Here is a 13,330-nt window from a genome sequence, read left to right on the forward strand (position 1 = left end):
TTCGCCTCCATCAAAATTCCACCGCCGCGGCCGGGATCGAACCCGCGTCTTTCGGGCCAGCAGCTGAGCGCCATAACCACTCAGCCACCGCGGCGGCTCCCCCTGCTACTATGAATCACTAGCATGCGCATTTATTACTTTATGCCTGTCGTACTTAAGGTTTGGTTTGTTTTAAGCGACTCAGGCTATGAGGGACGCCATATTGAGGGGCTCTGGTAATTTTTGGTTTGGTTTGGTTTGCTTTATGGGCGTTTAACGTCCCAAAGCGACTCAGGCCATGAGACACGCCGTAGTGAAGGGCTCCGGAAATTTCGACCACCTGAGGTTCTTTAACGTGCACTATCACACAGTGCACGGGCGTCTAGAATTTCGCCTCCATCGAAGTTCCACTGCCGCGACCGGAATCGAAACCGCGTCTTTGGGGCCAGTAGCAGAGCACCATAACCACTGAGCCACCGCGGCGGGTTTGTCTTATTTAAGACCATTGACGCCATTATTACGGAAAAGATAATGAAAGGAAACCAAGTTAGCAATCTACGCAAGAAAGCTATTGTGCTTTTTATGTAGCCACCATGACACATCGATTGAGTAAAGTATATTTACATTAACTTTGGCAACTGCTTGGTGCCGTCAGAACCACAGCATACTCAATTGGGCACTGTATTTGAAACCAGACAAGGGAATGCAAAAGAGGGGCTCGTTTGACGCAAACGACAGGGAGCCAACAGCTAGCATAGAGAATGGTTTTTTTAATGTGTGGTGTACGTCAATGAAAAATTAATAAGGTAAATATTCGTAGGTCGGTGGGTCGTAGGTCTGTGGGTCTCGATCCGACTGGCGGAGTGTGATTTGTTCCTCTAGTTTTTTATCAATTACATTTAAGCTAATTACTCATAATTTTTCATTATTGAACACCATACATTAAAAAAAACATCCATGCTCCTTGGTTTCGGTGACATGTGGCTTCCGTCATGTATTTTGGAGCACGTATGGTTCCTTTTTATCCAGAGTTTTCTTAACCTATTTCTGTGCACTACACGAGCCCTTGCATTTTACCTCCACTGAGAATCAACAGCCCTGGCATGGAATCGAACAAGTGACCTTGGGCTCGCTAGCGGAACTCAATGGCCGCACAGCATCCGTGGCTCATCACAGAAGTCGGAGTTTCTTCCGCTTTATTATTCGTTCTGCAGTCATTCTTGTCCTTTTCTTTAAGAAGTGGTTGTCCGCACATAAAATATGCGACACGATTTTGACTTCGCAGTGCCGGTGCACAATCGAGGATTAGACAAAAATTGCAGGAAATGATCCCTCGTTATCTGCGCCTCGCCAGACGCCTCCTCAAGGACTGAGTCTTAGTCCTTCCTGAGGCGCTTGGCGCCATTTGGAGCAGATGTTTGCCCTGATGGCTTTCTGTTTTCCTTGCCGCGTGTGCCCGATGGGTTCGCTTTCTCCTTGCTTGGCGTGCTGGGTGGATCCACGCGCTCGTTAAAGAGGCTTGCAAGCTCCTCTTCCTCCTCGTCCAGGATGTCGCTGATCTTGAGAAAGGAGCGAATGTACGCAAGCGGGTACTCCCCGAGTCCATCCAGCTGCCTAGGCCTATTGCTATTATCGTGGTCATTGCCGTCCGGGCCGTTGCAGACAAGCTCTGCCTTGACAATTCCCGCAAGCTGCCAGAACTGCGTACACATAATAAACGTCAATATTTAGAGAAATGTATAAATCTTGCTCAAATGCTGCGCATACATTTTATGAAGCTTGAGGCGTCCGCAGGTTGTACTCAAATTAAGTTTTACGTTTAAATTCATCGTCATTGTACACGGGCCTTATTCAGTACCAGCATTTCAGAACACTTGAACGGAGCAAGAAAGAAATGTCCTTAGCTCTTATTTTCTTTCCGGGCAACAAGTGAAGACTACCGTTATAACATGCCCTGTCCCCATTATCTACAAACGCAATCTACACGGCCGTAATCTGCAAACGCAAAGCAAACCCTCCATAAAGCTTTTTTTAATCGCTGTCCACCTTTTACGGCATTAGCTTGCGAGGTCCGCAGTAAAAACAAATACTTTAAATACAAGTGTGGAAGTAAAATCTAAGCATTAACCAGGAAAGCGATGGATAGCGTATGAGGAAAAGTAGCAGCAAAGAGGATTAGCGCATGCACGAGGTTTGCTGGGTTTTCTTTATAAAAAGTATCTTAACAAGTCATACAGCCTCAAGAATACTAACGCGGCTGGGATGAGATTGAAGCAAAATAAAATGTGTAGCCATTTACAGCCAACAATCTCTCCTGTAAAATTGGAGAGACACTTTTGGGTGAAGTGTTAATTTGTTCGTTTGAGTATCCCACTTACAACGTTGGCATGCATATTTTCTGCAGACATACACAGGCGTTTCACCTAAGACGTTACATAATGTTTAGATATAGAATTTGAGTTAGAACAGCGCCTTTTCGGCATAGAATTGGCACCGGTGTAGTAAATCATAATACAACTAAAAACTGCTAACTAGCAGGCTGGTAACGAATATTGCCGCGTGCTCATGGGAGAGCAGACGACGAACACATAGTAGGTTGTGGGCGAGTCAGCCATGTTGTGCAGTCTTCTCTGCTGTGCCGGTGCGACTTTGGCAATACTGACTTTTTACCTATGACCATTAGGCTCCTAATTACCGAGAGGTGTTCGCTTTCGCTGATGCTTCTGCACACTCGATGACAGAAGGTACGAAGGTGGCAGGCTCACTCATACGGCAGAAACAACTCCTCAACCACATTTAAAATTGTGGGGATTGCCAACAGGATTCAGCTTTCGCATTCATGCCCAGAAGCTTAGAATTTTTTTTTTACATTGTAACCACGCAGAGGCCACAGTCAGTGGTGTGCCGTAGCATCGAATTAATGCAGCTGAAATCAATTTTGCTTCGGTATCTTGTATCGGTATTAAAAATACAACTTTCGAGGTATCGGGTGTCCGTATTGAAGAAACTTATTTAAAACATCGTGCCCAACCCTGATCAACACACACCGATTGAACGTCTATTTGCTTGGCGTCGTCCGCTCTACAGCACCTGGAGGGTGAGCGATCGTCAGCAAAATGTCTCTCTTGACCGAGGCGGCAACAGTTCTATTCTACAAAGTATCCGGATTGACAGCTGTTTCAATAGAGTTTAATATTTTAATGCCCATATATGCAAAATGGCCATTCTCTACTTTACATAGTCCTCATAGCACACCTGGTTCAGGGGTTAAGCGATACGCCATTGACTAGCGATGGGAGGTGGTGTCACCTGTGGGGCTTGTGAGACGTCATTTGCTCTTCCCGAGAAATCTATCGCGTCCGATCGTTAAACGTAACTACCATCTGCCACGGTGGGCAGTTAGCTCACAATCTGCTGGGTAGGTTGTGCTGACACTACAAGGTCACGTGAGCTAGACGGCCCACTTGGTCTGGTTCTGGGGGACTTGTGCATTTTTGGTCACCGTCAACGACGCCGACGACGGACGGTGGCAGCGAGGACAGTTTAGAGAAACTGGCTCGTTAAGGCTGTCATTTTGAAAATTCCATGATTATTGCGCTGCTGGGTAATGAGACTTAAACGCAGCTTCTGCGGTACATGGGCCCTAGGGGACCGCTTAATTAAGGAACATTCAGTGCAGAACGCTGGCGTCTCCGTTTTGGTGCGGGCAGCTCGCTCGCAGATCTTCTGCCACTGTGCCTGGTGTCCGGCGAACGGTTTGTGGCGCGTGCTGTTCTGGAGCAATCTTCTAGCGAGTGGCCACCGCGCAGCCAGTCTTAAAGGGCCACGGAAAGGAGCGTTTTAGCTTGGCTTTAAAATGTTTGCACTATGTAGAGTACAGGCCACCGAGCGTTGATGCCACGTACGAGACCTCTAAAGCGAGCTGGAAATTTACTAACATTTTTTAAAAATTCCCGCTTTCGCACCTCGCGGTGACACGCGGCACCGGGCTTTTGCGCGTAAATCTTGCGGACGACGTCACGTCTTGCAAATGACGTCAACAGCCGGGGGTTATCATTGGTTCACAGCGCCAAATTCTTTCAGGCGTCACGCGCTACCGCCGCTGAGCAACACCCTCTCAATGCTAAGGCCTCTCCACCGGCCGCGTGACGTCACGCCAAGGGACCGTGCAGGCCCCGCGCTCCGCGATTTCAGCGCGCCGCGCCCGTCTGCACTATTCGGGTACTGCCGTACGTAGCTGCCTTATAAGTGATTCCTTCATTTTCATTTTTGTCGTTGCTGCAGAAAAGAAATTCGCTAGTTTGTGCGCGCCTTAGGCTATCATTTTATCTGCTTTATATATTTTTTTTATTGCAGAACACCTTATTGTCAAGAAAGTTCGAGCTGCTAATACAGTTTTTTATAATAAACAATTTAGCATACGGCCGCCAATTTCGCATTATTGGTCATTATAATAAAAAATTGATTAGTTAATTTCAATTAATCATCTAATTATTAGGTTCTATCACGTACATGATGTCTGCCGTGCGGTAAAATCCATCCGCACAGACCGCACATGCGTATATCTAGTTGTTAAAGTAGAAGTTCGTGAACATTGAAAAAAAAAACACCGTCTACTGCGCATTGTGTTAGTTTTATTCTGTATTGTGTTTTGCTTAAAGCTTTCACACACAGCAATAATGACACTCACAATAATGTTGCGCTGTTGAGTATTTGTACAGCTAATCTGACCCTTACAATAAAAAACGACGAGACACCAGCAATGAAGTGTGCGCAAAGCATTTTTATTGCTTGGGAATAAAACTTACTTCTTCTTAAGCGTTGCTGCTTTCCGGGCTGCGGCCTTCTGCTGCGCATTGTCTTGTATGGCATCATTTCTTAGTTTGCAAAAGTTGTTTAGAACAACGTTGGTTGCAACGCGTACTACCAAGCGCAGGAGAGTTTGTGCAGTGTGGCCATTTTCACATGTCTCAATGTCGTGTTCGTCCAGGAGGGAAATCGTCTGTGAAATCACGACACCACGTTGATTTCTACAGGAGAGAAAATCTTCCGCGGTTGCTCCAAAAGACAACTTCTCTGCAACTAGTTTAGTCATCAGTACCATGTGAACTGTGCATGGCTGGGGAAACTTCAGCCCTCCTCTCGACAGGTTAGCTATCATGGCAGTATTTTCCGCTTCGATCTCTCGATTTTCAATCACCAATGTGCTGAAGCAAGCAGAACATGAAAGCTTCTTTAAAGCAGCATGAGCAGCGTATCCTGCAATGTAGACAATAGCATCCATGTCAGAGTGGGCGTGTGTAATATCGTCGTCGCTGACAGCCACAGAAAAGTTGCATGGGACAAGATCCTCACTTACGTCTTCAAACTCTGTTTCCTCGCGTGGAAATGTCAAAAGTTTTTGAAGACGAAGCTTCTTCTCACATTCGTAGAGCTGACGCACGGAAATGTGGTACTGTGATCCTGCCAGCTGGCGGTAACGGCCGAACCGGTCTTCTAGCGCATCCGTCTGAAATTTGCCCAGCAGTACGTACTTGAAGTGAAGTTCTTCTAAGCAGTAGCGCGAGAGTTCTACCAGAGAATAGCATGTCAGTCGCAAAGCACTGTGAGTCTCTTTCGTCAGCGAGCCACTGGTGATGTTTATTCTTGCCCAAGCGTCCAACCAGTCCACAACGCCGCTCAGGAAAGCTAACTGTGTGTCATCAACAGACCTTACAGGGTCTTGCATGCTGTCCCTTAGCCTCTGGCCTTTGCAAGGGGTCTTAACATTGACTATTTGCCACCATGTGAGGATAACGTCAATGAAAAGAGCAGTCGACTCAGCTTGAGGAATCTTCAACGCGGAACCATGTGTCCTGAGGGCATTTGAAACAAACTGATTAATGACGTCGAGAGCGAGCTTTACATTTTGCCGCTCCATTGAGGTTGGATTCACGGCTTTTGCGTTCAGTCTGTAAGCAGCCTTCACAAGCGACGTCTTCTCTGAAGAATAAAGCTGCCGCACAGCTGCGAAAGAAGCAGCTTTCATACGAGGAGGCCCTTCGGGCATTGCTCCACTCAAGTCCATTTCAGGGAAATAGAGGCATGTTCCAGGGTTTTTCTGGTTAATCCAATTGTTCCTAATGCACTTCAAGAGATGCACAGGATCGACCACGTAGAAAAGAGGGCGAGCGTTATCGGCTGGATGGGGATAGACAATGCTCACCTGAGGACTTGTAGCAAATAACGACATCATCTTGCGGTTCAGAGCATTGTTGTCCGTTATCACAGCGATAATTTTGAGCCCCATTTTCTCAACATTAATGATTATGTTCTTAGCATGCTCGTGCAAAATTTCTGCGCTCAGTTTGCTCACAGGTAATATGTGAATGACGTCCTTGTTTGCAGAAAGGAGTGATTGTACCATGAACACATGGGCTGTTGTTGCTGGTTCCGTTGAATGAACCGACGATCCTACTATTGTGCCCCCTTTGTAGTCGAAGTATGGTTTTATGTGGATCTCATCGATCATCAGGGTCACTGTCTTCTCGTGGTCTTTCATTGATTTGACTCGTTCTCGGATGTAGGAGAGACAGTGCGGTTGATTTTGCTCCACAAGAGGGTCAGCTTTGTAATTTGAGCAAACACGGCGCAGTGTGGAAGGATGGGGCAGAATGATTCTTGATGCAGCTCTTGTGAAGTGATATGCGTGAGGAGAAATTGAATTCAAAATACTGGCGAATACCAGCAGCTCTGCGCTATACACATGCTGTTTCGCGAGGAGAAGCTCTATCTGCTCAACCAGAAATTTCAGCAAAGAAGACTGTTCTTTCGTCGTATCACTGTCCTCAATGAGGTCTGCAAGCAGTGAACCGACAAACTGCAATACTTTAGTATGTTTCGACTCTTTCGTCACCTCAGGTATATTATGCAAGCCTATCTCGAGTTCTTCTAGCAGCAAGGACAGGCTGGAGGTGTCGCATACTTGAGCTGGCAGAATCCTGCCTGAAGGAAGCGACAGAAGCTTCACTCCATTCAAGAAAACAGAAAGTGACAGATCAGGGAGAACTACCAAGGCGCATTTCACATTAGGTGAAGGATCATTCTCGATGAGAAGGAACCTAACGCACTGCTCATCGACAGAAACGGTCCAGAATTTCGTGTTGCAGATTCCAGGCAACTTAGATTTGAACTCCTCGTAAGATGAAACTTTGTTTCTTTTCTGTTCAAGCTCATTAGACTGAAGTGACTTACTCATAGCCTCCTGCAAAGCAGCGTTTTCCCTTCTTGCTTTTTTCGTCTCTGGCGATTCACTCCGTCCAGGCGTTGAGGACAAGTATTTTGGGCAGTTTGGAAAAACAGAAGGCGCAGCATCAATCTTCAACTGTAGCCTGTCACGCTTCACCTCTATTATTTTCCCTGTCAGTTCATCTTGGTGTGACAACGTCGTAATGAAGTCGCCTGCGTGGAAGTGCAGTTCACACACCTGCACGAGAAAATGAAGCAAGGCCATTCGCCATGACTCTCCATTGCCTAAAACACTAAGTAAAAAGAGTCTGAATAGTGAACAGCTTTTACATATTTACACAGCTTTTACACAAGCCTTATGCACATCCACAGAACTAAATGCTTCCTGGACAATTCATACGTAAGTGTAAGAAGTGATATCATTGCCTACAAAGACAGCATGCCTTTCCGGGAGCGACAGCTCACAACTAAGATAATTAGCAGCGCCTATTAAGCAATATTTCAGAGTCTTACCCTCGAATGCTCTGTAGGTGTGAAATCCTTCCGTGGAATGGCTCGCAACCAGGCTTTTCTTCGTACTTCGTCTCTTGGGAAGCAATAAACACGTACTTTGGGACCATTCTGGTAGTTCCCGCGGCACCCGGGAACACAGCACCGGCCCATGTTTCACGAAGTTGCACTCGCTACACGGCAGGCAATCAGTTTCCCATTCGTGCGCTAGCACAGGTACGCACGCCACACAAGAAACGGCCACACGAAACAGACACAGCCGTGCGAGGAGCGAACGGAAATGCACCCAACGCCAGGCTGAAAGACTCAAGCAGCAGCTAGACGCTCACTGCAAGACTGCGTTCGTGTCTGTGCTTGCCCGGGCAAGCGCGAGCACATCGAGGGAGACAACCGAGCGGAGCGGAGCCGCGCTTGGTGAGCAGCCTGACCGGACACTTGGCGTGACGTAGCGCGTGTGGAAAGGAGGGCCTGGAGAGGCCTGAAGAAAGTATTTAGAGGGTGTTGCGCTGAGGCCACTCCGTGCGCTCCGCAGCCGGCGGAGGTAGGGGAGCGGCCGAGTGAGTGGGGCCGGCGGAGGAGCGCCGCTGTTTTGGCATGCGAAAGGAAAGGGAAAGGCGCGATGACGCGGAAGTTCAAATTTTGTCTGCTTATAACTCAGCTTCCACAAAACGCATTAAAATAATCTTGCTGGAGGATAATTATGAACCGTCGTCTTTTGACACCCCAGACATATCGCACCTTTATTGAGACCCCTTCCTGGGTCCCTTTAAGCTGCCGCCCAATCCGTTTTCTCCACTTTCCTCCTCTCACTCTATTCGCTATCGCCGTGCTTTTATTTTTCATTGCGCTCCGCCTTCGCTCTCATTCTCCGCTTCGCTTGTTCGCTCTGTGAGTTATGCCAAGGCTGACAGCGAGGAGCGCCAGTCAACCCCCGAACGGGCGCATAAGAGAGGAGCTGTAAAGTACGAAGCAGACAAAAAAAAAATTCCTGGGTCCTCGCTTTCTCGGCGGTGGTAGTGAAAAAACTTCTTTAATGTCCGTAAAGAGTTTGGGAGTAAGACCCGCTACATGGGCGGTACCCTTAGTCGGGGCACCGCATTACGAGACTCCGTCTTGCGCCCGCTGTACCAGATCCCTCTGGGACTCCAGTGTGGAAAAGTTGAGGATGGAAGTATCACATGCCTCTCAGGAAGGGATAGGGAAATGGGGAAGATGAGCATTCTGTGTAAATGACCCCACCATGTCAAAGATACCGCAGATCTCCCCACACTACGGGCAACGCTCATCTAAGTTAGGATCAAAGTATTGCGACGGCAGGACAGAGAAGAGTTCCTGTCTGTAGGCGCCGCGGAGTTCGCTATTCCGCCTTATTTAGCCATTTGGCAGAGGCCGTGTAGAGGCTGTGGCTGCCGCCGTAATGAGTTAAGATTTCGCGGAACCGCAGCATAGGTTGACGAGCTTCTCAGCCAGGAGAGCCAGGATGAGGAGCCTAGTGTGTAAGCGCTCGGGCGGCTTCATCAGCGGCCTCATTGCCTGGTAGACCCCGTGGCTAGGAGCCTAGATTACGTTTGAGTTGCATCGTCGCCAGTCAGTCTTATAATTTTGGAGGCACGGAGTGATATTTCACCTCTAAGATAGTGTTCACAGGCCAGGCGAGAGTGTGAACTGTTCTCGAATGTGAATCCATGGCAGCGAGAGCTTTTGCAATCTCCTCCGCTTGCGTTGAACTTCGGGCCCGAAAGGATAGCCCATCGACAATCATACCCCGGTGGACTACGGCAGCCGTGCAGAATCTCGCGGGCGACGACCCTTTGATGTCATTCGTTGCTTAGATCCATATTGGCTGTTAAGCGCGCGAGCTCGCGCTTGTTTACCTTCGTGTGAAGCCCTGTCCATGTTACGCGGGAGCGCAGCGACCCATAGCACAAGGCGCCACAGCACCCGGATGTTATCCGTCCGCTCTAGTACGCATGTGTTATCCCACAGGCCAGCTGGCTGTGATGCTATCACAGGCCAGATGCCGCTCCTGGCTGTGCCATGCGTCCCCTATTTTGAAGCGAAAGCTTCACTACGCCAGATTTTCAAGAGGGTAGTGTAGTTCCGTTTAGGAGTTTGAAAAGGTTTAGAAGCCAAGCCGTGGATCAGTCACGTAGACCATGAAGCAAAGTCACGTACGCCTTGGTGGTGCATGTATGCCAATCCAAGTTGGTTGGCCACCCCCCAATATCTCGAATGTGAAGTTCAAAGTCAAAGGTTGAAGAGTTGGGGCAACTTGCGATGCTGTATGACGGTGACGTCATACAAAAGAATTTGAGTAAACAAGTACATCAATCAAAAAGATATATACTCTGCATGACAACGGGGGCCGAGCTATCATCTGACGTCAATGGAGAGCTGTGTATATATACCAACGGCGAGCCGGTGGGTAAGAAACCCCGGTTTTGCGATGGAAGAGGTAGAACATCCTGCCGTGACAGCGCGCCGGAAAGTGAAGCTTCATCGTTGCAACGAGGCTAGGAAAAACGCTGTGCCTAAGAGACAGAAGAAGAACGTGCGACACGCGTCGAGAAACGACGTAATAGTGGTATCGCGAAGAAAGAGCAGAAAGTACTTCAGGCGGTACGTATAACCAGCGACGCAGAGTCGGAGGTTTTTTTCGCTTCTCAGCAGGTTTCACCAAAGCTAAGCCACAGCTAATTTTTTTTATACCATCCCCGCACACGCCCAGAGGTCGATGGCTTTTCACGTAATGAGGCTAGCAAGGCTGTCGCCTTGAAAAATGTGGAGAGCTTCATACCTAAAGCTCTGCCTTTGAGAGCCGGTAAGGCTTGTCTCGTGCAGGGAACGTGCAGAGGTGTTAATTTTGAAAAGTGTATGGTTCCGGCATAAAAAAATTTGGGGGTACCTTATGATGTGTAAATGCGAGCGCAAATGTAACTGGCTCATGAGGTCAGTGAACACCTCAATCGTACTGTTAATTTGCGGTAGCTTTGACCTATATATTAACACAGATATCAGTTTAATTTTCTCAAAACTTGTGAAAGGTTCAGACTCCGTTGATTTAGAGGAATGAAAAGGCGCATACTGGCTCCCTGGGTGACAGGACACTTCAGTCATGCTGTGACGTACGTGGTGGTGGGGACAAAGGAGTCGCATTGTCGTTTGCTCCTGGAGGGGTGATGACTTCATTTGCGTGCCGCATTTTGGCTACAGATTTCTGATGAAGGTCGGATTTGTGCGCAATGAGCCCAGTAATGCTCTCACTTTAAAAATGATTACGCAGTACCTGTTGCAGTTAGGGCCGACATCAAACAGACCAAAAGGCGTAAAGATATCTGCCAAGGGCATTTTCTCAGCAATCGAAAGAGGGTTGAAAGCTAGGTCAAGCGTGGTTGGGTAGTTCATCACGACTCAATACTTACCTCGTGGCGAATGCGTCGCTCGCCTTCACTGATCCTGATCTCTGCTTCTGCGTGGCTCAAAGATCCGATGCGTTGGACTCTTTGCAGCAGCTTTGGGTGCGACGAGACCAGCTCGAAGGCAGCCGCAGTTCGCTTGGACACGGATCCTAGAGCGAACCCGAGGGCACAATGCAGAAGACCGTAGTTACGCCGAACCTGCAAAGCAGAAGAATTGGGAATACATGCTGGAATAATTAGAAGAAAAACGCCTCGGCTTACTTAAACTGCCTGCATCGCTAGCTCATTAGCAAGCCACGTTAGCCCGGCTGCATCAAGTGGAAAACCAGTTAAATACTTTTGAGGAAGCTTTGTTAAATATGCGTTCGCCCTTTTTGGTTCCGCGCTTCCAGTCCTGCTATGCGCAGAAAAAAGGCGAAGCCAGAGTGTCCTTTATCAAATGCCGATTTAAGCATGAAACGCATTCCATAAGAGGTAACGCATTCTAGGACGACAAATAGATGGTGGTAGGCGCACTTGTTAACCACTTTTCTTTTCTGAGCTTTTCAGCACCGAGTGATGGCAGGCTTTGTTGACTTCGCCGATTTCTGTGTGTGACAAAACGAGAGTCGCTGGAAAAATTTTGCTATTCTGCGATTCTAGGCAATGCATGTGACCAGCGTCTACCCTCCCCCCTAAAAAGAAAGGTGCTGTCAGCCCGTCGGTAAGGTGTACTGCACGACCACGAAGATTAATCCCAGTTTCATATCACAAATTTCTCTAAGTGGATTAGACGCTTCGAATGTGACATCGCCAAGGTCACGTGAACCTACAGTGAACAATCAGAGCGCATTGTAAAATTTCAAATTCCAAAGGATTTCCAAAATTCTGCAGTATGCCAACATCTGGAAACATTTAAAGTTGGCTCACACACAAAACTTGGCACTTGACCCACCCGCGAAATTTGTAAGGTGGACCTTCCAAAAATTTTCCACGCCGGCCACTCCCAGCTCTCTGGCATTCGCCTCAACCCGTAATTCGGCTCGTGATCCACCCGCGAAAATTTCCCACTTGGCCCACTGCCAAACCTTCACAGCTGGCCCACCGCCAAAACTTCACAGCTGGCCCACCGCCAAAACTTCACAGCTGGCCCACCGCCAAAACTTCACAGCTGGCCCACCGACAAAACTTCACAGCTGGCCCACCGACAAAACTTCACAGCTGGCCCACCGACAAAACTTCACAGCTGGCCCACCGACAAAACTTCACAGCTGGCCCACCGACAAAACTTCACAGCTGGCCCACCGACAAAACTTCACAGCTGGCCCACCGACAAAACTTCACAGCTGGCCCACCGACAAAACTTCACAGCTGGCCCACCGACAAAACTTCACAGCTGGCCCACCGACAAAACTTCACAGCTGGCCCACCGACAAAACTTCACAGCTGGCCCACCGACAAAACTTCACAGCTGGCCCACCGACAAAACTTCACAGCTGGCCCACCGACAAAACTTCACAGCTGGCCCACCGACAAAACTTCACAGCTGGCCACCGACAAAACTTCACAGCTGGCCCACCGACAAAACTTCACAGCTGGCCCACCGACAAAACTTCACAGCTGGCCCACCGCCAAAACTTCACAGCTGGCCCACCGACAAAACTTCACAGCTGCCCACCGACAAAACTTCACAGCTGGCCCACCGACAAAACTTCACAGCTGGCCCACCGACAAAACTTCACAGCTGGCCCACCGACAAAACTTCACAGCTGGCCCACCGACAAAACTTCACAGCTGGCCCACCGACAAAACTTCACAGCTGGCCCACCGACAAAACTTCACAGCTGGCCCACCGACAAAACTTCACAGCTGGCCCACCGACAAAACTTCACAGCTGGCCCACCGACAAAACTTCACAGCTGGCCCACCGCCAAAACTTCACAGCTGGCCCACCGACAAAACTTCACAGCTGGCCCACCGACAAAACTTCACAGCTGGCCCACCGACAAAACTTCACAGCTGGCCCACCGCCAAAACTTCACAGCTGGCCCACCGACAAAACTTCACAGCTGGCCCACCGACAAAACTTCACAGCTGGCCCACCGACAAAACTTCACAGCTGGCCCACCGACAAAACTTCACAGCTGGCCCACCGACAAAACTTCACAGCTGGCCCACCGACAAAACTTCACAGCTGGCCCACCGACAAAACTTCA

General features: G+C 48.7%; 1 protein-coding gene and 1 long non-coding RNA gene across 2 annotated transcripts; both read right to left on the reverse strand.

Annotated features, from left to right (window-relative positions):
• Positions 1–912: 912 nt before the first annotated feature.
• On the reverse strand, positions 913–11,530 carry LOC144130373 (uncharacterized). Its single transcript, XR_013314081.1, has 3 exons — positions 11,397–11,530; positions 11,139–11,333; positions 913–1,679 (listed from the first exon to the last, which is right to left on the reverse strand). It is a non-coding gene; the product is annotated as an uncharacterized LOC144130373 (long non-coding RNA).
• On the reverse strand, positions 2,354–8,076 carry LOC144127688 (uncharacterized). The gene is made up of 3 exons (XM_077660616.1): positions 7,720–8,076; positions 6,875–7,444; positions 2,354–2,377 (listed from the first exon to the last, which is right to left on the reverse strand). The coding sequence occupies exons 1-3, from the start codon at positions 7,867–7,869 to the stop codon at positions 2,354–2,356; spliced, it is 744 nt and encodes a 247-aa protein (XP_077516742.1). The 5' UTR covers positions 7,870–8,076.
• Positions 11,531–13,330: the final 1,800 nt, after the last annotated feature.

The sequence above is a fragment of the Amblyomma americanum genome, chromosome 4, assembly GCF_052857255.1.
Source record: "Amblyomma americanum isolate KBUSLIRL-KWMA chromosome 4, ASM5285725v1, whole genome shotgun sequence".
Lineage (NCBI taxonomy): Eukaryota > Metazoa > Arthropoda > Arachnida > Ixodida > Ixodidae > Amblyomma > Amblyomma americanum.

Bases quoted from the DNA above. Each gene is read 5' to 3' on its own strand.
- LOC144127688 (XM_077660616.1), bottom strand. From the start codon at position 7,869: ATGGGCCGGTGCTGTGTTCCCGGGTGCCGCGGGAACTACCAGAATGGT. The intron at 7,445-7,719 runs GTAAGACTCTGA...TTTCTCGTGCAG, and splicing joins CACCTACAGAGCATTCGAGG to GTGTGTGAACTGCACTTCCA. The intron at 2,378-6,874 runs GTGACGAAAGAG...GTATGTCTGCAG, and splicing joins GCTTGCATAATATACCTGAG to AAAATATGCATGCCAACGTT.